This window comes from Camelus ferus, chromosome 27, assembly GCF_009834535.1.
Source record: "Camelus ferus isolate YT-003-E chromosome 27, BCGSAC_Cfer_1.0, whole genome shotgun sequence".
NCBI lineage: Eukaryota > Metazoa > Chordata > Mammalia > Artiodactyla > Camelidae > Camelus > Camelus ferus.
In genome coordinates this window covers 6,493,278-6,516,707 of record NC_045722.1, presented here as the reverse complement: position 1 = coordinate 6,516,707, position 23,430 = coordinate 6,493,278, and the positions used below count along the sequence as shown (strand labels likewise).

The 23,430-nt window shown below is 36.6% G+C and overlaps 1 protein-coding gene across 4 annotated transcripts in view; it reads left to right on the top strand.

The window, feature by feature from the left end:
* The window catches only part of UBE2Q2 (ubiquitin conjugating enzyme E2 Q2), a 53,907-nt gene that overhangs the window by 18,482 nt on the left and 11,995 nt on the right, over positions 1-23,430 (top strand). For 2 of the 4 annotated variants that reach the window (XM_032468837.1, XM_032468835.1), the window contains exons 4-10: positions 4,178-4,234; positions 6,719-6,859; positions 9,945-10,029; positions 11,166-11,171; positions 11,404-11,464; positions 12,243-12,333; positions 18,221-18,279. In XM_032468837.1, coding sequence (XP_032324728.1) covers positions 4,178-4,234; positions 6,719-6,859; positions 9,945-10,029; positions 11,166-11,171; positions 11,404-11,464; positions 12,243-12,333; positions 18,221-18,279 — 500 coding nt within the window. The remainder of the gene's footprint in view (positions 1-4,177; positions 4,235-6,718; positions 6,860-9,944; positions 10,030-11,165; positions 11,172-11,403; positions 11,465-12,242; positions 12,334-18,220; positions 18,280-23,430) is intronic. The other 2 variants (XM_032468836.1, XM_032468838.1) reach the window with 2 other exon arrangements.

Here is a 23,430-nt window from a genome sequence, read left to right as displayed (position 1 = left end):
GGTTAATTTCTGTTTTTAGTCCTGTCCATCACTCCTGCTATCTAGGGTACGTGGTGTCTTGGAGTCTAGAGCCTCTTCAGGGTCCTGTGGGTCGAATTAGCCTCCTGATTGTCCCTTAACCTATGGCTTTACTTGTTTGCTCCATTAATTACCATTCTTCCATTTACTGTCATCCTCTAGCACGAGTGAATTCTTTTTTCTGCTCGTAGCCCGTTTTCTTTTCTTTTTTTGTTACCATTGTGTGTTTCTACAGTGTTGATTTCTTCGTTGTAATTTTAGTGAAGCCTCAAAAAAGAGAGGAGATGGGAGAAATAATATGTCCGTGTTCAATTTTCCTTCTTTGGAATGTCTGCAACTTGTTTTTCACTTAACAGTATATTGTGGACACAGTTCATGTAGATCTGCCTTGTTTTTCATGATGATGCAGATAATTCCACGTAAGGATATAATATAACTTCTGAATAACATGAAGAAATTTCCTAATTTTGAATCATCCTTACATTCCCGTAATAAACATTCAGCATCTATATAGGTTGGGGGGTAGGGGTGGGAACACAATAGATATGATATTTTATTTTTTGATTTTTCCACTTTAAGTGAGATTGTAACATTGTTTTGTGTGTTTCCTTTTAGGCTCTTCTTGCTTCATTTTGGTATCAGGGTTAAGTCATCTTATATGATTTGGGAGGCTTTGTATGTTTTTTCTGAGATCTAGGACACAGTTTAAATCAGTTTTCAACTGGAGGCAAATTTATCTCCCATGGGACATTTTGGAAATATCTGGAGATATTTTTGGTTGTCACAGCTGGCCGGGTTGGGGGAGGGTGCTGTTGGCTTTTTGTGGGTAGAGGGGATGTTACTAAACATCCTGCGATGTCAGAGAGTTCCTCACAACAAATGATTTGGCCCCAAATATTGGTAGTTCCAAGGTTGAGAAATTCTGGTTTAAATAAACATCTGAACCCGATTCATTTTTCTCTTCTGTGTATTAGTCTATTCAGATTTTCCATTTCTTCGGTCAGTTTTAGTAGTTTTAGATACTAAAAAATGGTAACTTCATCTGTACATTTGAAACTTATGAAGATGTGCAAAGTATTTACTTTTTGCCTCTTCTCATCTGTGGATTATTTCTAAATTTTTTTTCTTTATCTTGATTACTTGTCAGAGGCATATCTGTTTTATTGTAATGGTCTTTTGAAAGAGTCAACCCTTAGTTTTATTTGTTAAATCATATGTATTTTTCATTTTCTGCTCTAGTTTTAACCATTTTTCCTTTTCCTTTCTTTCTGGTTTATTGGGTGAATATGATTTAAATTACTTTTTTTTTTTAAAACCAACATGTAAGGGTATATGTTTTCTGAGTGCTGTTTGACTATAGCACAGATATAAAAATTTTAGTATACTTATTTTCTAACTAGTTTATATTTTATAAGTAGTTTGATTCCGTTTCTTGTTCATGCTCTCATATCTTACAAGAAAGAGTTTTAAATAATATGTATTGAAAACATGTAAACGTAAATTTAGTATAACAGATAGTTACAGTGGTACCTGGGAAGTACCACTAGCCAGCACCCAGGTGAGGAAATAGAACATTGCTTGCACCGGAGAAATCTTCTGCAAGCTCCTTCTAGATTATCATTTCTCTGTTTGCTAATCTTTTCCTTACTTTTCTCTAATTTTATCACTCATATTTGCATCCCTGAACAATATGGTTTAGTGCTGCCTGATTCTGAGCTTCATTTTGAGTCGTATATGTATTCTTTCATGTTTGTCTTCTGCTCAACATTGTGAGTAAATTCATTTATAGTGTAGGTAGCTGTAGTTCTTTTTCATTGCTGTATTCCATTGTTCGACTGTATCATAACGTGTTTACCATTTGACTGTTGACTGACATTTGGGTTGACTCCAGTTTGCTGTTGGGAACAGTGCCGCCGTGATCATCCTTGTCCACAGCACATGGTGCACCTGCGGCGGTATTTCTCTGGGCACATGTTTAGGAATTTGATTCCTGGGGCATGAGGGTCGATTTCTTCTTAGAGTCAAGAATTATTTAGAAAAACATTTTTAAACATTCTCAGGTGGCTTTGGGGTTTTCAGCTTTTCACTGTGGTCAGAGAATATGGCCTGTAACCTTTCAGCTGCGATATCAGCAATCGCTTAGACTGAATCACTGATGTCACTGTTGTCTTCGCTTGTTGCTGTTTCCCATGGTTCCCCTCTCTGAAATACGACCTTGAATAATGTCTTCTGTTTCTTTTCTAGGAGGATTTGTGGGGATGTGTATGGAGAGTGTTCCTTGAATTGTCAGTGTCTTTGTTCTTATTATTCATTTAACAAATATGTGACTCTGTAAAGTACTTGTGTACTCTGTGTAAGTGCTGAGGATCCAGTGCTGAACAAACACACATGTGGCACCCATCCTGATGGGGCTAGGTAGGGAATTCTGAGTTCATAGTTAATCTCTTCCAGGTTCTTCACACTTTTCTTCTGGTGTTCATTGTTGTAGATGAAAAGTCTGAATGCCTGTCTGATTCTTACTTCTTTCTCTGTATTTTTTTCTTTCTGGAAGTTGGTTTTTTTCCTTTAACTGTGAAGTATGGGGTTTTACTCTTCAGCTCCTTTGGGGCATTCAGAGCCTCTTGATATTCTGAAATCCTTCTTCAGCTTGGCAGCATTTGTCTTTTTTCTTCCTTTCCCTTGTCTTCTGGGTGAATGCTGGATGAATGTTAGATCTCTGCATCCCTATCTCCATTTCTCTTAACTCTTCTCTTATTTTCATCACCTCTCCGTCCCTCCATCTCCTTTTTCTCCACATGATAAAGGAATGTCGTAATTTCGTTGTTGTCTTAATCATAAATGTTTGTTCATTCAAGTCCATTGTGCTCTCTGGCCCTTCTGCTGAGTTTTGTTTTTGTTTTTTGAGGTGGGGATCTTTCTGATTTCCCAAAACTGTCTTGTCCTTTGTATAATAATCTTTCTAGATTTTGTGGATGAATTATCTTCTCAATTATTGCTAAAGATTCTAATTAGATTTTTTATTCTGTTTTATTTCCTACATTAATAATGTCATGACTTCAGCTTGTTCCACTTAGTGCCTTTCTTTCAGATTGCTAGTTTTCTTCAAATATCTGGTGGTGCCTGGTTATCTGCTCATTTATAGATGAGGTGCATCGTTGCTGAGTGTCAGTTGTTAAGAGTATCCTCAGCAGCTGTCGCTCTTGGCTGGCCTCCCCCTCCTGGCTTGCACACCTGCGCTCTGCCTGTGGTGTGTGAATGGGGAGGTGCTGGCAGGTGGACTTTCTGACTCCTGAGTGAAAGGAACAGATGAATCTGTTACGAGATTTTGCTGCTGCATTGAGTTACATTAAAATATGGTTCTGACACCCACACTAAGAGGCCATCAAGGTAGGCCTTCTATGTGAGCGTAATCCTTACCAGCGGTAGTTGGAACAAATACAGTAAGAATTTTGGGGGAAAAAAATACTATGTACTGTGTCCTAGAGAACTATAGTCTGGTCCAGGAAACTTATCTTTTTGAACTCTGTCAAAGCTAGATATGAAGGCCCTTCCTAAAACTCTGTCAGAGTCATTGTGAAGGAGTGTTAAGTTGTGTCTTACAGACAAATATTCTGTGGTAAGTAACATGTTATAAAAAAAAATAGATCTTTGGTAAAACGGTGATCACTTTACAGTTTTTAGTTTTGTGCATTGTCTATTCCTTTGTAACACATTCGATCTTTTAAAATGTAAGACAGTGGATTTTTATGGAAAGATTCAGGCTTTTCAAAGCTAAAAAGGTAGATAATTTAAGGAATCCATGGTCTCCTTAAAAAGTGAAAGAAGTCATTGGTCCTATACACATAACCATATGTATAAAATATTTTCTTACTTTAAATGAGAATGTTTAAATTTTTTTCCGTTTTGCTTTCTATTTGACTGATTGCCTTTGTTAATTCCTAAGGTATCTATTAAGTTGAATTGTTCAAAATTGTTTCTTCTAAAAAGCAGATAAACATTACTTGTCAAATCAAAGCTAAATTTAAAAATGTTTCAACTGTAGTGAGCTCTGCTGGCGGAACTGTAGTGACGGGTGTTGACGGCTTGTTACTAGAGTCTCCTCATGTCCTCTGCGTTTATTTGTTGTATGTAGTCCTGGCAAAGTCCTTTTCTTTTTCAGAATGGGACAACAGAAGAGGTGACTTCAGAAGAGGAGGAAGAGGAAGAGATGGCTGAAGTAGGTATTTTATATAAGAATAACATTTTATAAATATCTTCACTTTTGAACATTTTAGTAATTTTCTAACCTCCTTTATAAAGCCATTGTTACTGTGGAATAATGAAAAGCACGTTGTATTTGAAATTTAATACAATTTCTAAAAGCTGGCTTCACCTCTAATTCATGGGGTACTTTTGAGCAGATTGTTTATCTGATGTCCTTGGATTTGATTGCAAGGAAAATAAGAACTCTTAACATTTAGCACTGAAATTGTATTTACGTGTAATAGTAATCAATACTTAACCTGATTTGGTTTAAGAAGAGGAACTACTAAGTTTCAAAAGTTTTGTGTTTTGTATAAAAGGAGAATTAGAGAACATTTTAGGAACTACTCACTAGAAGTAGCCAAACTATCTTATGTTGAAAAATCATCTAAGAATTTCATAGAGCTAATTCCAAAGACATTGAGCTTAGACTACTTTAGTTGCCAGCTATTGATATAATTTTAGAGGTTTTCAGGCTCTGAAGCTTGATGTTTAAATTCAAACTTCATAATGAAGATCTGTGTCTCTGTTTTGACCTGATAAAAGGTGTTTGAGTTCCATAGTCTTGGTTTTAAAACATTTTTCTGTTTTGGAATTAATTCAGGTTATTACCTTTTTTCTTCTTAATTTGGAAAAATTTAAATCTAAAACATACTTCTTTGAATGCCTTAGAACTAAAGTAGTTGTAGGTTTGCTTTGTTTTGTGAGTCTGGAAGTAAACTAATTCTTAACATTGTCCAGTTGGAATGACTTTTTTGGGGTAGAGAATTTTTTAATAGTTTCATGTAGTTTAACTTGGGTGGCATAAACTGCTTTCTCATATTAAATCTTTTTTGTGGGTCCAGTGTACAATAAAGTAGACATTATACTCAAAGATTTTTACGTACTTTTTTTTCCCTCATGAGATAATGTAAAGAAAGGACAGCAGTGTTTAGGGAAATCTAGAAAGGTGGGATGGACTTTGGAGTTGTCAGATTAGGATAGGTGAAAAGAAGATATTCTAGGCAACTAAAGTAATGTAGTGAAAAAAGCTGAGAACAACCCTGAGTATGGTGTGTTTGGGTGTTTCAGTGGCTCTCCTTCTGGGAAGAAGATTGATGTGTTGGAATCTTAGAAAGCAAGTTTGGCTAGGAAAGGCAGGTGGCTAAGTCTTGAATTAGAGACAAACATGTTTATATTTGGTGTGATTGTTGATAAGAAGGCCTTAGGAAGAGAATAGTGTGCTGAGAATACTGTTTTATAAAGATGATGATGATGAATTCTCTTCTGTGGTGATTAATACTCAAGTAGAGAAATTTTGTGGATATGAACGTGGCTGAGGTTGAAGGAGGAGATACAGGCTAAGGGCATTTGTGAGAACTCAGAACAAATGTAGAGAGGAAGATCGTAGCTGAAAGGTGCAAACCAGGAGAAGGGAGCTCCATGAAGCATGAAGTCATATACAAGGTCTGAATAAGAAAGGAATATAATAAGGGTTGAAGAGATAGCAGTCCAAGAAAAAGACCATGGAGTCTGGGTGGAAGTGATTTAAATTAACCTGGTCTAGAAATCACGGTGAAATTAGTCTGCTTGATGAAGTGGAGATAGTAAGTATAAACTGCCTCTTTAGAGATTTTGATGATTAAGCTAAAGTAGAAGTAAGGTAATAAACAGTAGGATTTTTAAAAATTCTGCATAGATTTGTATATGTGCAAGAGCAAGTGATAAAGGAAGGGAGAGAAGAGAATGATGTGGTGACTAAAGACATTAGCCTGGGGACATTATTCAAATTCTTCTTCTAACTTTTTTCCTAATTATAAAAATCAATAGGTGCTCACTACAGAAAACCCCAGGAAAAGCACTAAATGTCTCTAGAGATAACTATTAATATTTCAGTATATGTCCTTCTAGTCTCACTTTTTCTGTGCTTATTTTGGCATAGTTAAGATTCTGCATATTCAATTTTGTATTCTGTGTTTTTCATTTCATTATTGATACAGAAGAAACCATTATGTTGTTTGGCATTTTAATGGTCTTCTGATATTCCACTGAACTGAGTTAACTTCTGGTATTTTGCACATGAAGATTTTGTTTGTTTTTGTGGTTATAAAGTTGAAATAGACATCTTGATGCCTAAATCTGTGTTCACATTTTAGACTAGTTTCTTGGAATAGATTTCTAGAATTTGAGTTAAGGTTCTTGGTACCTCATGCTAAACTGTTTCAAAAGTTCCTCTTAATATGAGATTTAAAATTTAAGATGGCTTATTTGGTAATAGTTAGGACTTTGTAAAGCTGTTAAATATGCTTTACTTAGATTCTAGCTTTTAAAATACAGGATATAAAAGGAATTGAATGTGAAGCCTTTTCCCCCCTCCCCGTGGAATACATATAGTCTCTCTTCTCTGTTGTCTATTGAGTGAGGAATAATTTAACTTTTGGCACAAGCTTGAATAAGTGAGTATTTTTATCTTTTGTAGGATATAGAAGACTTGGATCACTATGAGATGAAGGAGGAAGAGCCTATTAATGGAAAAAAGTCAGAGGATGAAGGAATTGAAAAAGAAAATTTGGCAATATTAGAGAAAATTAGGAAGACTCAAAGGCAAGACCACCTAAATGTAAGCGTGTGAATATCTGGAACCTGGACTTTTGTGGTTAAGTAATTGCAGTTAACTCTTGAGCAGTGCAAAGGTTAGGGGTGCTGACCCCCGCACAGCCAGAAATCCATGTGTAACTTTACGGGCAGCCCGCCGTGTCTGCAGTTCCACATCATTCAACTGACTGCAGCTCGTGTAATACGTGTTTACTGAAAAAAATTCTTATGTAAGTAGATCCATGCAGTTCAGACCCATGTTGTTCCAGAGCAAACTGTACAGGGATAATATAAATATAGGGCAATTCAGTAAGTTACCAATCTCAGCCACCCCACTCCATCCCTGCCTTGGTTGTGGATTCATCCATATATTTTGTTGCCCTAGTTTTAATTTTTTTTCCCTAACATTTCTCGTCTATTGATAGCCCCTTTCTACCCTGTTCATCTGGATTCATTTACTCTCCAGCCTGTTTGTGCTCTTTTCTCTGCTTACCCGTCTCTTCTGGGATCTATAAATTAAATTCAGTCTCTCCTACAAAGTATAATTCAAATTCTTCTCCATGAAGCTGCCATCTGGTTTGTCCTGCCCTTACCAAGCCAAAGTAATTCTTTCTTTTGACTTAACATCTCTCTTGTGTGAAGCAGCATGGTGACACACAGAGTTGTGTGGCTTCAGTTTCCTCAACTCAGTAATATGGACATTATCACCTTTTAGATGATTCTTACAAAAAAAAAATGAGAATGATGTATATAAAATGCCCAGATAGAGTAGGGAAACGTCAAATGAAAGTCTAGCTGTCTCTCAACGCACCTCTTACTTGCTGCCTGTGTTAGAGCTGTTCATCAACCCCGTGACACCTGAGGGCCAGTTCTTTTGTCTTGAGCACAGGTTCTAAAACATAGGGAATGAATTGTTATGCAAGGAGATGCCAAGTGTTGTAAACAAGATTACCCTCTCTCCTTAAATATTTCTTACTTGATTAATTTAATTTGCAAATCTTTCTTTAGAACAAAGACATTTAGCCAAGCCCTTATTTTGATTATTTTTTTTTTAAAAAAAGCTTGTGGTATCTAAATTAAAGATACTTACTATATTTTCTATATTTTGTGATTGCTTCCAGTTTGTGTGTTATAGTCAAACAAACTACAAATTATTTAGCACTATCACATGATATACACTAAGCTAAGTAGTTTAAACTTTATGTACCTACCCATTTAATCTTCGTAACCACTGTGTGAAATATTCACCTTTTCTATAGATGTGAAATTGGGGTTTTAACTCATCAAGCAATATAGCGACGATCACACAGCTAGGAAGTAATATCTTTTGTAAATCTGATTCTCTAACCTACCTGAAAGTGTTGTGCAGCTTTTAAAGGTGCAACATTTAAAATTTTACATGATCCGTTTTTTTAAATTCAGAAGATACTCTAAATGTTTTTGTCTTATGATATATAGTTCTATTCATATTCAGTCTTAGGGTAAGATACTGGTGCATTTCCATCTTTAGAGAAGTCTCAACACTGAAAAGAACTGAAACCAGTTGCATGTGTGCAGGTGCAGACATGTTGTTTCTCGATTTTTTTTTAACAGATATTTAATTTACTTTCTGGGTGTTTTGGGGTTATTTTTTTTGTTTGTATTGTGGGGGTAATTAGGTTTGTTTATTTATTTAGTTATTTTAATGAAGGTATTGGGGATTGAACCCATGACCTTGTGCATGCTAAGCATGTGTTCTAACCACTGAGCTGTACCCTCCCCCATCAATTTTTTAATATGTAAACTAGATTGTTAGTTTAACATTCTTGCTTGTAGTCTGATTAATGAAACTATTTTAGTTAATATCATGGTGAGGGTCTTCTAGTATATTCAGAAATCCATGGGGCCACTACACATCTATTAGAATGGCCAAAATCTGGAACACTGACAACACCAAATGTTGGTGAGGATGTGGAGCAACAAGAAACTTTCCTAATTGCTGATGGGAATGCAAACTAGTGCAGCCACCACAGAAGACAGTCTGGCAGATTCTCACAAAACTAAGTGTATTCTTATCGTACGATCTAGCAGTCGCACTCCTTGGTATCTGCCCAGATGAATTGAAAACTTATGTCCACACAAAAACCTGCATGTGGAGGTTTATAGCAGCTTTGTTCATAATTGCCAAGACTTGGAAGCAACCAAGATATCCTTCAGTAGTTAAATGGGTAAATAAACTGTAGTACATCCAGGCAATGTAATATTATTCCCGACTGAAAAAAAATAAGTAATGAGCTGTCAAATCATGGGGAGACATGGAGAACCTTAAATCCATATTACTAGGTGAAAGAAGCCAACCTGAAAAGGCTACAGATTGTGTTTTCAACTAAATGACATTCTGGAAAAGGCAAAACCATAGAGACAGTAAGAAGATCCATGGTTGCCAGAGATTTTGGGGGTGGGGTGGAATGAATAGGTGGAGCACAGAAGGTTTTTAGGGCAGTGAAGATACTCTGTATGATGCTATAATGGGTGGATACGTGTCATTATACATTTGTCCAAATCCATAGAATGTACAGCACCAAAAGTGAACCTTAAGGTATCTTAGGGACTTTAGGTGATAATGATGTGTCAAAATAGGTTCATCAGTGTAAGAAATGTTCCCTCTGAGGGATGTTGATAATGAGGGAGACTGTGCATTGTAGGGGGCAGTTATATGAGAAATCTCTGTACCTCCCTTTCAGTTTTGCTGTGAACCTAAAACTGCCTTCCCTTCAAATAAAATCGTAAAAAAAAAAAGTCAGTGATTTTTTTTTTTAATTGATAGAATTTGAAAAGACATACTGAGTTTTGGGCTATTTCAGGGGCTATAGTAATCTGGACATAGGTTAGACTTTTTTTTCAGATGTTAAGAAATGGTAAATGAACCAGACTTGCCCTAAATTTATATTCCTGTTGAAACTCATGATCCTTGATTTGATTGAACTTAATTTTTCTGACTTCTTAAAATGTTGAGTGGTGATCCATTTTTACAATCTCATTGTGGACATTTATTTCAGGTTCAAATACCTTTAAGTCTTTAGATATTTGAATCAGTAGATCCTGGTAAAACAGCAAATTTTATGTTTCAGGGTGCAGTGTCTGGGTCTGTACAAGCTTCAGATAGACTTATGAAAGAGCTCAGGGACATATACAGATCACAGAGTTATAAAGCAGGTAAGGACCTCTGGATCTCTGCTGTCTGTTGTCCTTATGCCCTTTTCAATTTTCAGATAGTAACTTCATTTCTCATAGTATAACTGGGAAGACACACATGTTTAATTTTATTTTAGAAATATGGAACACAAATTTAATAAAGTTATCAAAAGATGGGGTAAAAACAGGATAAGTTTAATGTTTGGATTTTTAAAAATTATTTCTATGGGTATATCATAATTTTTTGTTTTGTTGCTGACAGAGATTAACTCTTATGATTTTTATATTCTGAGAAAAGTACAAGAAATATCTGCTTTGAAAAGTAAATAAATGAATATATTTTATTGTATGAAAGAACTGTTGCCAAGTTGATTTTTATAATTTCTTTCCTTTTTTTTTTTGAAAACAACATAATCAGCTCTTATTGTAGAGGTGGTTACAGTATTGCTTTTAAAATAGGTTTTAAAAAATTTTATAGTTTGACTTGAGTGTTTTTTCTCACCTAGTAAGACTTAAATATTGTGAAACTTCTCTCATTGAAGTAAAATTCCCTTATGTTGTTGCAGAGAGTCTAACAGTATTGAACAAGGGAAAGAGCCAAACTTTAGTTTATTTGAAAAGGTAGCATTGTGATCCAGCATTATGATTCAGAATTTTTCAGAATGATCAAATCTAAATCATTAGCACTTACTTAAAAACAGGAAAGCAAAACAAGCAAGAAAACCCTTCTTTTTAGAGTTCAAGATAAGCCAAACTTAGAAGTTTCAGTGCTCTGACAGTTTTTCTTATGAGAAGTCTAAAAGTTTATGTGTAGAATCCTAATAAATCCTAATAAAGTTAAATATTTGAATACTGGTTTATCTTTAAGGTTAAATCATCACCTGTTTATTATAGCATTATTTGTAGTAGCAGAAAATAACTAACCAGATGTAGGGTGAAATTATGGTTGATTCATAAAATAAATTAATACAGAGTTATTTCAAAGATTGACAGTAGATACTTATATACTGAGTTGGAAAGATGCTCCCAAAAGTGGAAGAAAGATTATAAAACTATCTGTAGACAGTGTCTATTTTTATAGAAATGTTTGTATACCCATAGGAGAAAAGTCTTAAATACATATGATTTGCATAATCTTTTTTCCCTCTCATCCACAGTTAATGGTAAACAGTTTCTCAACCCAAGGAGTCCTCTTCAATGATGGTTTTAATTATCTCTGTTAAGGGCACAAGATACTTGGCTCCAGCACCAAAATACTTACAGCATGGCTTAGTTGTTCTGTGTTTTAATAGCAAAATTTCTAACTTTTGTTGGCTATTTAGTGTCTATATTTACACCAGAGCAATAGTTTTAAGATCAAATGAAGAGTGACTAACATGCCCTATACTTTTACAGGGATTTATTCAGTGGAACTCATAAATGACAGTTTGTATGACTGGCATGTTAAACTGCAGAAGTAAGTGCTTTTTGTGCTATCCCACTCTTCTTAATCATAGACGATCACAGTGGAGATTTTTTTTTCTCCCTTAATTTGATATCTTTTTATTATGGCTTTTACTTAGAACTTTAGACCCTGTTTCTATAGAAATAGTTCTTAGATTGTTAAAATGAGCTGTTTCTTAGGCTTAATAAGTAAAATGAGAAAAAGGACCATTTGTGGGAGAAAGTATTTCATGGAGTTAGTGAGACAATTGGGAATTATACAGACAAAGTGTATTTAATAACTAGATGAGATTGACTAATAACCAGTTTATATTTGAAATAAGGAATTTGAGTAGGACGTGAATATATATATATGTCATATATATATATGACAGTTGTAGACAAATACAGATTTTGTTAGTGATTTCACTTTTTCTGGTCTTGTCCATGGTAAATTTCTCTCCTTCAACCCCTTGTCTAATAATACAGTTTTAGAGAAGCAGATTAATTTTTTTTTGAGTTCTTGAGAAAATTATGTACATATGACCCTTTCCTTTAGAATGACTGCTAACTTTGAATCCCCTAAGGAGAATAGATTTAGAATACTGTGGTTTCTTTTTGGGCATTTAATCCCAAGGAGTTGGAGGCCAGAGTGATTTGTTTTTTCAGGAACCGTAGAGCAGCTTTAGACCTTCTCTGTTTGGGACTTACCCTGGGGCTCTGTTTTAGCTGTTGGACTGGTTCATTCTTGAGGTTAGTGAGAAAAAAATCTGACTTTTTGTTTGAACTATTTTTTGTTTTGTAATTCTTAGGGTCGATCCTGATAGTCCTTTGCACAGTGATCTTCAGATCTTAAAAGAAAAAGAAGGCATAGAATATATTTTGCTTAACTTCTCTTTTAAGGTAAGAAAATTGTAAGGAGACTCCATATGCTTCTAATGGGAACATCCATTTGTATAACTGCTTTGGGAAACAGTTTGGTATCACTTGGAAAAGTAGAAGATACTCCTCTATCCTGTGGTCCAGGAATTCTCCTAGGTATATAACCTGCAAGAAATGAGTGCTTAGCTGTACCAGGAGACAAACACAGGAATGTTCAAAGCAGCATTGTTTATCACAGCCGCAGATAAAAATAATCCAAGTGTCTGTTCCAGCAGAATGGAGAACTGTGTGTATTCATAAAATAGAATAGAGCTGTGTGCAACAAGATAGATGAATCTTGAACATAATGTTGAGCAAAAGAAACCAGACCCCAAAACATGGTTTGTATGATTTCATTTATTTAGCACTCAAAATTAGGTAAGACTAAATTATATTGTTTAAGGCATGCATTCTCATACTGGAGTCAGTATTCCCCCCCTTGGGGGGGGGTGAAAATTGGTCCTTGGGGTGAAAAAAAAAAAACCTTAGATATTACTGTAGCTATAGCCCTTCAAGAGGCTACAGTACATAGTGTGTCTGTGGTGTTAAAATTTTGTGGGGGAGCAGGGCAGGGAGGAATTAAGGAAAAATAATTCTATAAAGGCTACTAAGCGGGCAGAAATGAAAAGAAGGCTGGGAAAAACTGAGTTATGGATTCACGCTTCCGCAGTAAAACTTCAAGAGAAACAAAGATAATGATTACCATAAAGTTGAGGATAGTGAGTAAATCTAGTTGAGAGAGAAGGGGTTGTGAGCTGAAAGGGACACCTGGGGGCTTCTTGAATCCTGGTTGTTGTCTGTTTCTTGACCAGGGTGGTGGTTACATGGACAGTGTTTCACAATAATGTGTAATGGTGTACCTTAATGTTTTATGCACTTCTCTGCATTTATGTTATAATGTGTAACAATTTTTTTGAAAGATGCTAAAAAATAAAGATCAAAGAAGAATAGTAATGGAGTTTAGATAAAATGTATTGATTTAATATGGAATTTTGATAAATGTAGTGGTTTTAAATCTTTGAAAAAACTGGGAAGTGTTTCTAAGGGGTTATAGTTTAATTATTTGGAGCTTTTTAAAATCTGTTCTTTGAAATTGAGAAAAAAATTTGTGTAACAATTGTGTTGCAGATACACATTTTTTTTTTTTCCATTTCAGTTAGGTAGACTTCAGTGCCTTGGGTACTATAGAAGGCTTGAGGACATGGAGGCATCTGAAATAGAACCTCTGTTCTTTGCGTCTGTAGTCTTTCTGGGGAGAGATCTGTGATGAAAGCTGTAGGGACTTGGAGATCATGAAGAAGAGTCTCGGGTCTTACCTTTATGCAGTAAGAAGCCGGCAGGGGTGTGATTGATCTGTTAGGCTTTCTGTTTTATTAAAAAGAAAAAACAATTACTATGCCCTCAGTTTCAGAGTAGGGTTTGGATAGGCTAGAGTAGTTTTCTGGGAAACTAGCTGGGGGACTTTGATCTTAATTGGGTAAAGAGTAATGAAGGTTGGTGGTAGTAGAGATAGTTGAGAGTAGATGGATAGGAGATTTTTTGAAGGAAGAAAACAGAAGACATGAAAGAATACTTGTATATTTGTAAAAAGGAGTAATTTTCTGAATGCTTCTTACTTAGCTTTTGTGTGTATATATTCTTGTTTGGGCTTTTATCTTCATTTATGATCAGACTTTCTTCAAATAGCCTTAATGTCAAATCCTATTCTCCTGTAGTTTTGTTATTGTAGAAATTATTGGGATTATCATTCTAGACAGGGCATCTGGTATATATTTACTAAAGTTGTTAATGACTGCATTTTTACTGATTCATATGGTGGGGAAAAAAACCTAGGAAGTTATCTTTTTTTAAAATATACATGCAAAATAGTTTTAACCTGCAATCTAAACATATTAAATCATATGCCCTTGTGTATCTCTGAAGTCCGCTGTGGGCCCTTTCCCTCTAAGCTCCCCCTTTAGAGATGTCTTTAAGGGAATATGAAATCTTGACCAGGAAACTGAAAGACTTGTGACTGAAGATAGTGTTTTTATAATATTTTCCTACTCTAGATAGAACTTCAGGGAGGGGATGATCTAGGAGGTAAATGGCTAAAATTCTGTTGGATCTGATACCGTGGTTCCTGGTATCAGAAATTCTGAAGGGTCTTTTCTAGGGTTAGAGTATTTCTTAAGAGCCCTAGGAAGAATGTGACTGCCTTGAGCTGACTGGCCTTGTGAAGAGGACCTTAAACTGTATTGGGATTCACAGACTTTGGAGGATAGGAAATATGACTCAGAAAGAAGGATTTACAGAAGGAGCATGAATAGTATTTAGGGCCTCAGATGCCCACAGTGACAACTTGAGGGTCCTGAAGAGTAAGAAAATGGAGCTTGAGATACAGCATAGCATAAGGATGGGAAAGAGGGTAGGGCAGGAGGGAATGGAACGTGTTAGATTTGTCAGCAACTTGGTAAATGTCTTATGCTATGCTTTTAGGGAAGTAATGGTCTGGCTTTTCAGGTTACATTTGAAATACTGAGTTGAATTCTGAGATAGTGCTGTAAGGAGGGTTTATTAGACAAATTTGGGTTCATTTAGAGAATAGTAGCAAGGATTGGAAAGATTCCACACCGTGTCTTAAAATAGCTGGTGAAATTGTGGATTTAGAGAGGAGAACATGGTGGTTCATGATAGCTTGTCTTCAACTATTTGAAGGGCTGTGTCTGTGGAAGCATTAGTTTGATTCTGTTTTTGATGATGATAAAGCATGACATTAGAACTAGTAAGTCAAACTGTAAAAAGATGATTTTCAACTCAAAATAAGGAAGTGATTTGTAACTATTTAGAGCCATCCAGTGATGCAGTCTTTCAAAAATAGAATGTTCCTCATCATTAAGAATAGCTTGGAAGGCCAAGATGTTGATTTGGAAATCAGATAATTTTATGAGATCCTTGTAAACCCTGAGATTCTTAGTTTCTGAGTTACTATTCTAAAATAACTCACATTTCTATTTTAACAGCCATCTTCAACCTCTCCCCCACAGCTGAATACCTTTTTATTTCTGTAAAATCTTGATAACTGAGTTCCAAGGTACAGAGTTAATGGAATAGAATCCCTGGGTTAGGATGTAGAGTAATTACTTTGAAGGATTGCTTAAAACAAAGGTAGTTCTCACTGCCATATAATCAATTAAAAGAGGCTTTGTAGTCATTCATTTCAGATCACATATTTAAAGATCTAAAATACAGGAGGCTAAATGAAGTTGTACTTTACCAACCTTTGCATCTATGCCTTCCTTTTCTATTAAATTTGTAGATAAAAGGTGAGCTACTTACTTGTAAATATAATAACCGTCATTGAACTGGTGTCTTGTGTGGGTAGATTTCTGCTTTTTCTACCTTGGGGTAGATATCTAGGATTATCTGTTTCAGCCATCAGAAGTGTGCTTTTTCTCTCCCTCTCCTATTAGGACTGAGTTTTCATAGTTTATATGATCCTCAGAATCTTATTTGAGGATGGGTAGAGATAGGGAGTTGAAGTACTAGAATTATGCTGGTTATTCTTCCAGTTAAAACTATATTTTTGTGTTCCTTAGCAGTAACTGGATGAAACAAATGTCTGTTTAGCTCTCTTACCTGCAAATAGGTTTTTTAAGAGGCGTTCGTTGTTTCCTAATCCCCATTTACCTGAGCGTGGAAGTCGGAAGTTCTCTTGCACCTCCTGACCTGTCTTCCTTGGAGGCCGTGCCGCTTCCCTTCCCTGCTGTGTGGGAGAGTGAGGGGCAGCCTTCTTGGCCTCCTTGCTGCCAAGCGACTGACTTCTAACACTCTTGGCCCCCTCAGCTGCCATCTTTACTTCAGTTCATTAAGAGAAATGGTTCTTGTTCTTCTGGAAACCTCAATTTCCAGGACTGAGAATTTAAAGAGAATTGTGCCTGGTAGCCTGAGAGTTAGATGAGGTTCTTTTCTCTCCTCTTCGCTTCAAGTTTTTGTCAAGTCTGAAGATCTTTTTCAGATTAATTGGAGCAATTATCTATTTGCACTTAATGTTTTTATTGCTATTTGGGATTAAATCTACCATCTCATAAGTACTTTCTACTTGTCCTTCTTGCTCCGTGCTGTTTTTCTCATTCTTGTGGATTTTTTTTAATGACTGCAGTTTCCCACCTCTCTTAGCCTGGTACTTACACATTCCCTTACTCTTCCTTCTACCTTACAGCTACAGTACGTATCCTTCACTTGTCTGCGTCTAATAGAAATTTGGTAATCTGTATTTTTCTTTTTCCTTGTCAGTGCAAAGACCTTGGAACATTTGCTCCCTGCCAAATATGTGCTGTTGTTGTCGTGCACTTTAGTTCTATATTTATCTAAAGCCTTATCAATCATTATTATATAATTAGTCAGTGTCTATTTAGATCTCTGTGCGTATTTGCTCTTTTCATGGTCTTTGTTCTCTGGGTTTCTCCTGGGGGTCTTCTTTCTCTTGCCTGAAGAAAGTCCTTTATTGTTTCCTTTAGTGTGAGTGTGATTATAGGAAACCATCTTTATTTTGGCCTCACTTTTGGAAAATATTTTCATTGGGTATAGATTTTTAGGTTGGAAATGCCTTTTAGCACCTCAAAGATATCATCCCCTTAGCGTAGCTTCCACTGTTTCTCCTGAAGTATTTATAGTGCCCCCATCGTGTAAAGTCTCTAACAGTTTTGGAAAATTCTCAGGCATTATCTCTTCAAATATTGCTTCCGTCCCATTCTCTCTTCTTCTGGGCCACTACAAGTACGAGTAGCCTTTTCAGTACATTCCCTTATGTGTTGTTATCTGCATTTTCTACCTTTCTTTGTCCTGACCTATTTTTCGAGTATACTGAATTTCTCTTCTGCTAAGTCTCCACTGTGGCTAACCTCATCCATTAAGTTATTAATTTCAGTTAGTGTATTTCTTAGTTTCAGAATTTCTATGTAGTTCATCTTTATAATTTTAGTTCTCTGCCAGAGTTTTTAATCTTGTCTTTTCTTGCACATACTCAGCACAGTTATTTTAAACTCTGTCGGATTAACTCTAGTATCTTGGTCCAGTGTGGTTTTGTGTCTCTAGTTTGCTTCTCGTTTTCTGATTATGTCATCTTTACATTTTGTATAACCGATTATTTTTGGTGATAGACATTATATATGAAAAATTAGAGAGCGAATTTGAAGCCTTGTGTGCTGCTCTTCCACAGAGAGGGTTTACATTTGCTCCTCTCAGGTGCTTGGGCGCTGGCAACTCAGGATCACTGAAGGCAGAGAGGCATTGAGATGATGCAAAGGTGGATTTCATTCCCTGTTAGGGCGGTTTGTGGTTTGTCTTCAGGATCTCGACCTAAAGTGTGGGAGATTTTTAAAGGCCTCGCTTGTTGTACCCTGAGCTCCAATTTTTATCTCCCAAGCTCTGTTAGTCTCAGTTCTACTCAGCCTCTTAGCTTCTTATCTTCTTTTTCTGTAACTGAAAGAAAACCCAAAGGGAAAAAAGGGGCCCACTCTCTGGGGTTCCCTTTCTCTTCCTGATCTTAGCGCTATAATTGTGCATCTTGTCTATCTTTTCTGGTTCTCAGCCAGAGGATTGGTCCAAATTACCAGTCTTACCATTTTTGGAACAGTTCCTTTATATAGTTCTGTTGGAAGTGGAACTCCATATATTTCATAAGTTTACCAATACACTGTTCTATTTGGGCCTGATTTACTTTGGTTTCCATTTCATTTTAAATTTTACTTTTTTTTTTTTACATTTTTTACTTTATGACCCTCATTTATTAGATAATGTACGTATTCTTTATAGACTATTTTAAAATCTTCTAAATAATACAATATTAAGGATGTTCTTAAAATTAAACTTGCTTATTTGTTTTTAGGATAACTTTCCATTTGATCCTCCATTTGTTCGAGTGGTGTTACCTGTTCTCTCAGGAGGGTAAGTTTAAGTGATGATTTTCTTTGATAGTCTGCATCAGAATCGTTTGGAGGGCTGGTTAAATGCTAGGAGGCCTAGAATGCTATGAGGCTTTGTTTACCTCAGTAAGGTAAATGTTCAGTAGGTTTCTGGTTCAGTAGGTCTGGGGTGGAGCCTGAGAATTTGCATTTCTAAGATGGTCTCAGGTGAAGCTGATGTTCCAGTCTGGGACCCACAGTTTGAGAATCATTGCTATAAACTATCATGTGTATAGGTAGCATTTTTAATGACACCTGCTTGTATATACTTCACTATAAAGAAGTCAGATGTTCTTCAAGTATAAAATGTGATCAAGGGCTTAGAGAAAGTTAGGATTAGAGAGTGATTCCCACATGCCTATGATCCTAGGAATGATCACAGGAAATCTTATTGGCCTTTGGAGCTGGCCATTTAATTCCTGGTAAAGGTGGTTGTCTCTGTTTGGTAGAAACAAACGGTAATTGTCATGCATTTTTATTGAAGCTTGTATTGCTTTTTTATGATTAGAAGTCATTGAAGGATGGGAAGAAGATCAGAATTTGTACATAGGTTAGTTTTGAAATGTTCTGTAAACCTTCAAAGTAGAGCAGTTAAACTGATTTGAGAATTCTGCTAAGCTCAGCTGACCAGTTCCACTTTGTGACACAATCATATTATGGTGCTTAAAGTCTAAAAACATCCAATCCACTTAATCGTCTCTATGGTTGATACAGTAACAGTTTCATTTAGATTTTAAAAAATATAGGTGGCTATAAATAAGGAAAATATGTAGAAACTTTTTGTTAATTCAGGATAAATATACAAAAATATTTTTATCAGGTCATTTTGAAATTTGATATAAACTTGACTAGCATAGGTTTTTCACATTTTGTTGTGAGAAATCCTGACAATTTTGAGAATTTATGATCTTAGTAGTTTACTACTTTGTTGTGGAGACAAACACATGTAATTTTGAATAGTGTAACTTTCAGTTTTAAAATCTGTTACATAATTTCTCTTCATTGATTCCTTTTACCAAATGAGGTTATTTTCCTGTTATTGTGACTTACCCAAGTGAATCTTCTAATTTCTAATAAAGTGTTCTTCCTATTATACCCAAAGCGAGCAACATAAAAGATTAAAAGTATTAAGTACTCAAATGACTGTCAAACTTGAAGTATGGATTTAAGTTCTCTGAGCTTAAAGGAGCAGGGAATTGCCTCTGGCAACAGTGACCTGGGAAGACTTTGCCCAGTAGGTTGGGTCTCAGCTCGGCCTTGCAGTGTGGAATGGGGTTTGGTCAACTAGTGGAGGCTGAAGGAAAGTTGTCTACAGAGGTGAAAAGTGTACACAATTGCATAGTTAGGAAAGAGAATGATGCATTCAGAGTATACATAAGGAGGGGTAGAATTCATATAGAAGAATTGTAAGAAATGGTGTTGACAGTATCTTATAGAGGAGCATGGATTGGTGAGCATATTATTACCCATGGGTAATGAATTTATCTTTCTTTAACTGGTTCAGGAACAGGGAAATAACAGTGAGGAGAATGTTTTAGAAAGATAAATCTAGTGACAGTAGAAGAGGCCACAGGACAAAGTGTACTCACAAAGCCTGGAAGAATGCAAGGCTAGTTAAGAGCTGATGCCATCTGCCTTAGAGTCAGGCGATGATGACCTAAATTGATACAGCAGTATTGGGAGTGGAAGGATGAATGAAAGGTGAATGCTAACTTGTGGCAGAATCAAAATGACTTGGTCTTCACAGTCAACTGTTAGGTGAGGAGGAAGAATTACTGGCTGCTGTGAGAAGAACTGAAGAATGTGATGCCTGATAAAACAGAGCTTGCGATCTTGGAATCAGGCTAAAGCCTGAACACTGTGACCCTGGACAGATTTTTAAGCAATTTTTTTTTCCAGATACTTTATATTCCGCATCTCATAGCTACAGCCCTATTTCTGTTTCTTGTCATAGCCAAAGGTTTTAAAATAACAGCTTTATTGTGATACAAGTCACATACGATAAAACTCACCCTTATAAAGTGTACACTTCAGTGCTTTACACTCAGCTGTGCAGCTGTTGCCACTATCTAATTTCAGAACATTTTTATCACCTTCCAAAAGAAGCCCTGTACCCATTAGTAATCACTTCTCGTTCCTCTCTCTTACCCCCTTCCCCCTGCCCCCTGGCAACCACTGCTCTCCTTTCTGTCTCTGTGGATTTGCCTGTTCTGGATATTTCAGTTAAATGGAACCAAACAAATTACAGCCTTTTGTGACTGGTTTCTTTCGCTTAACAAAATGTTTTCAAGGTTCATCCACGTTGTAGCATATTATCAGTACTTCATTCCATTTTATGTATCTGTGGACATTTGTTGTTTCCATTTTTTGGCTGTTGTGAATAATGCTGCTGTGAATATTCATGTACAGTTTTTTGTGTGCACGTCTTCATTTCCCTTTCATACACACCTATGTGAGGAGTCACTAGGTCCTCTGGGAACTCTTACCTTTTTGATGAAGCGCCAGACTGTTCTCCAAAGTGACTGCACCGGTTACATTCCTACAAGCAATGTATATATAACCTCACTCTTCATTTCCTGTGCACTTTTCAGCCTCATGTAGTCTGGTGTTGGCTGTTACTATTCCTCCCAAATTAATACTGCCAGTAGGGACTTCCGTATTGGTAAATCCAGAAGTCCCTTTTCAGGCTTTGTCACATCTGATTATCATTTCTCAGCAACACTGAAACGTTTTCCCCCTTGGCTTCTGACTGCTTCTTCTCAGTCTCTTGCTGGCAACTCCTGGTTCACTTAACTTCTTCCTGTTGGGGTTCTTTGGAATTTGGTACTCGGTCCTTTCTTTTTTCTTTTCCCTTTATTCCTGTGGCTTTTTTAAACTGAAATTTTAATTGAGTTGATTGTATATTTGAATACAGTTGTAAGAAATAATAGAGATCTTTGTACCTTTTGCCCGGTTTCCCCACTGGCAACATTTTTGCAAAACTATAGCACCGTGTTACAACGAGACGGTGGTACAGTGCATAGACAGAGCTTACTCAGCTGTCCCAGTTTTACTTATGGCTCACGTGTGTGTGCTGTATTAAGGTCTGCACGTGTAGGTCTGTGCGTTCACCAGCACAGTCAAGATAGTGAACAGTTCCAACACCACAGGGGTCCTTTTTGTTGCTCCTTTAAACCACACCCATTTCCCTCTAATGCCACCACTTCTTTAACTCCTGGAAACCACTATGTGTCCTGCACTCTTAATATTTTGTCATTTCCTCCACAAAGTTACAGAGATAGAATCATACACTTTTGAATTGTAACCTTTAGGAATTAGCTTATTTTTACTTGTAATCCCTGGAGAGTCATCTAAGTGTCTGACCCGTTTGCTCGTTTTTATTGCTGAGCAGTAGTCCGAGGTGTGCCGTGTATCACAGTTTAACCAGTTACTGGCTGAAGGACTTCTAGACTGCTTCCAGTGTTTGGAAATTACAAATAAAGCTGCTGTGAATACTTGTGTACAGGTTTTGTTGTGAGTGTATGTCCTTTCTTTGGGATACATGTCCAGGAATGCAATTGCTGTGTCATATGATCATTGCATATTGAGTTTTTAAAGAAACTGCCAAACTGTTTTCCAGAGCAGCTTTACAGTCCCACCAAGAATGTGTGAGTGAGTGATCTACTTTCTCCACATCCTTGCCAGCGTTTGGTGATGTCGCTTGTTTTTATTTTAGCCATTCTGTCAGGTGTGTAGTGATACCTTATTATGGTTTTAACTTGCATTTCCCTCATGAGTATTTCCTCTTGTTGAATATCTTTCATGTGCTTATTTGACTTTATATGCTCTTTCAAGAGGTATTTGATGATGTCTTTTGCCAGTTTTCTAAATGGATTGTTACTTTGTTGAATTTTGAAGTTTTAAAATATATTCTACATAGTAGTCCTTTGTTGGATACATGGTTTTTTAATTTCTCCTGGTACATAGCTTCATTTCATCCTCTTAACAGAATCGTTTGTAGAACAAAATATTGTAGTTCTGATGCAGTCCAATTTATAGATGTTTTTGCTTTTGGTGTCAAATCTAGGAACTCTTTGCTCTAGCCCTAGATCCTGAAGACTTCCTCCTATGTTCTTTTCTCAAGGTTTTATAGTTTTACATTTTACACATAAGTCTGTGAATCATTTTGAATTAATTTTTGTATAAGGTGTGAGGTTTAGGTCGTAGATTTTTGCCAAATGTCCTTGCTCGCACTATTTGTTGAAAAAGCACTCATGGCGTTTAAAACAATTGTGTGCCAGCGACTTTCAAGTTTGTATCTCACGTTCCGATATGTCTTCTCTGCTTCCGATGTCCGTCTGCCTTCTTGACACCTCTCTTTGAATGCCTCTTACAAAGGCACCTGGAACTCCTCAGGACAAAAACTTGAACTCATCTTCTTCCCAGTCTCCCTTCCCCAATCTTCCTCATCTCAGTTAATGAATCCAGGAGTCATTCTTTACATCACCTTTCCCTCATTTTCCACATCAGGTCCTAAGAGTCCCCCTCTTAAAGAGTTCTCAAGATCCAGTTATTTACCTCAGTTTCTGTTGCCACCACCGTCGGTTCTCACATGGCTGACTTCAGAGGATTCGTGATTAGACTCCTGCTTCCATTCCCTCCCTGGTAAAGCTTCTTTACAGTGGTCTTCTACAGATTTGCTCTGATGATGTCGCTTCCCTGCTCCTGCAGGCTGATGTCCTTACCGTGTTCTGCAAGCCCGCTGTGATCTCGCCCTTGCCTTCCTCTTCAGTCCTCTTGTTACCACACTCTCCCTCTCTGACCTGACGCCCCACCAGGTGTCTTTCAGCTCCCAGTACCTAGCAGACTTTCTTCACGACTTCTGTATACATTTCTTCTGCCTGAAATGTTTTTCTCACCTACACTTCAACTCCTGCAAGTCTCAGCTTGTGTGTCACTCTCAGGTGTGCTGTTCCTGACCACTAAATTAAGCCCCCTGATTTTTCCTTCTCACAGAACTCTGGATCCCCCACTTATTATTTATTTGTATGACATCTGTAATCCTTACCAGATGGTAAACATCATGAAGGCAGGGTCGTGTCAATTTTCTTCATTGTATACTCTGTGCCTAGTTCAGTGCTTAGGATACATAGTA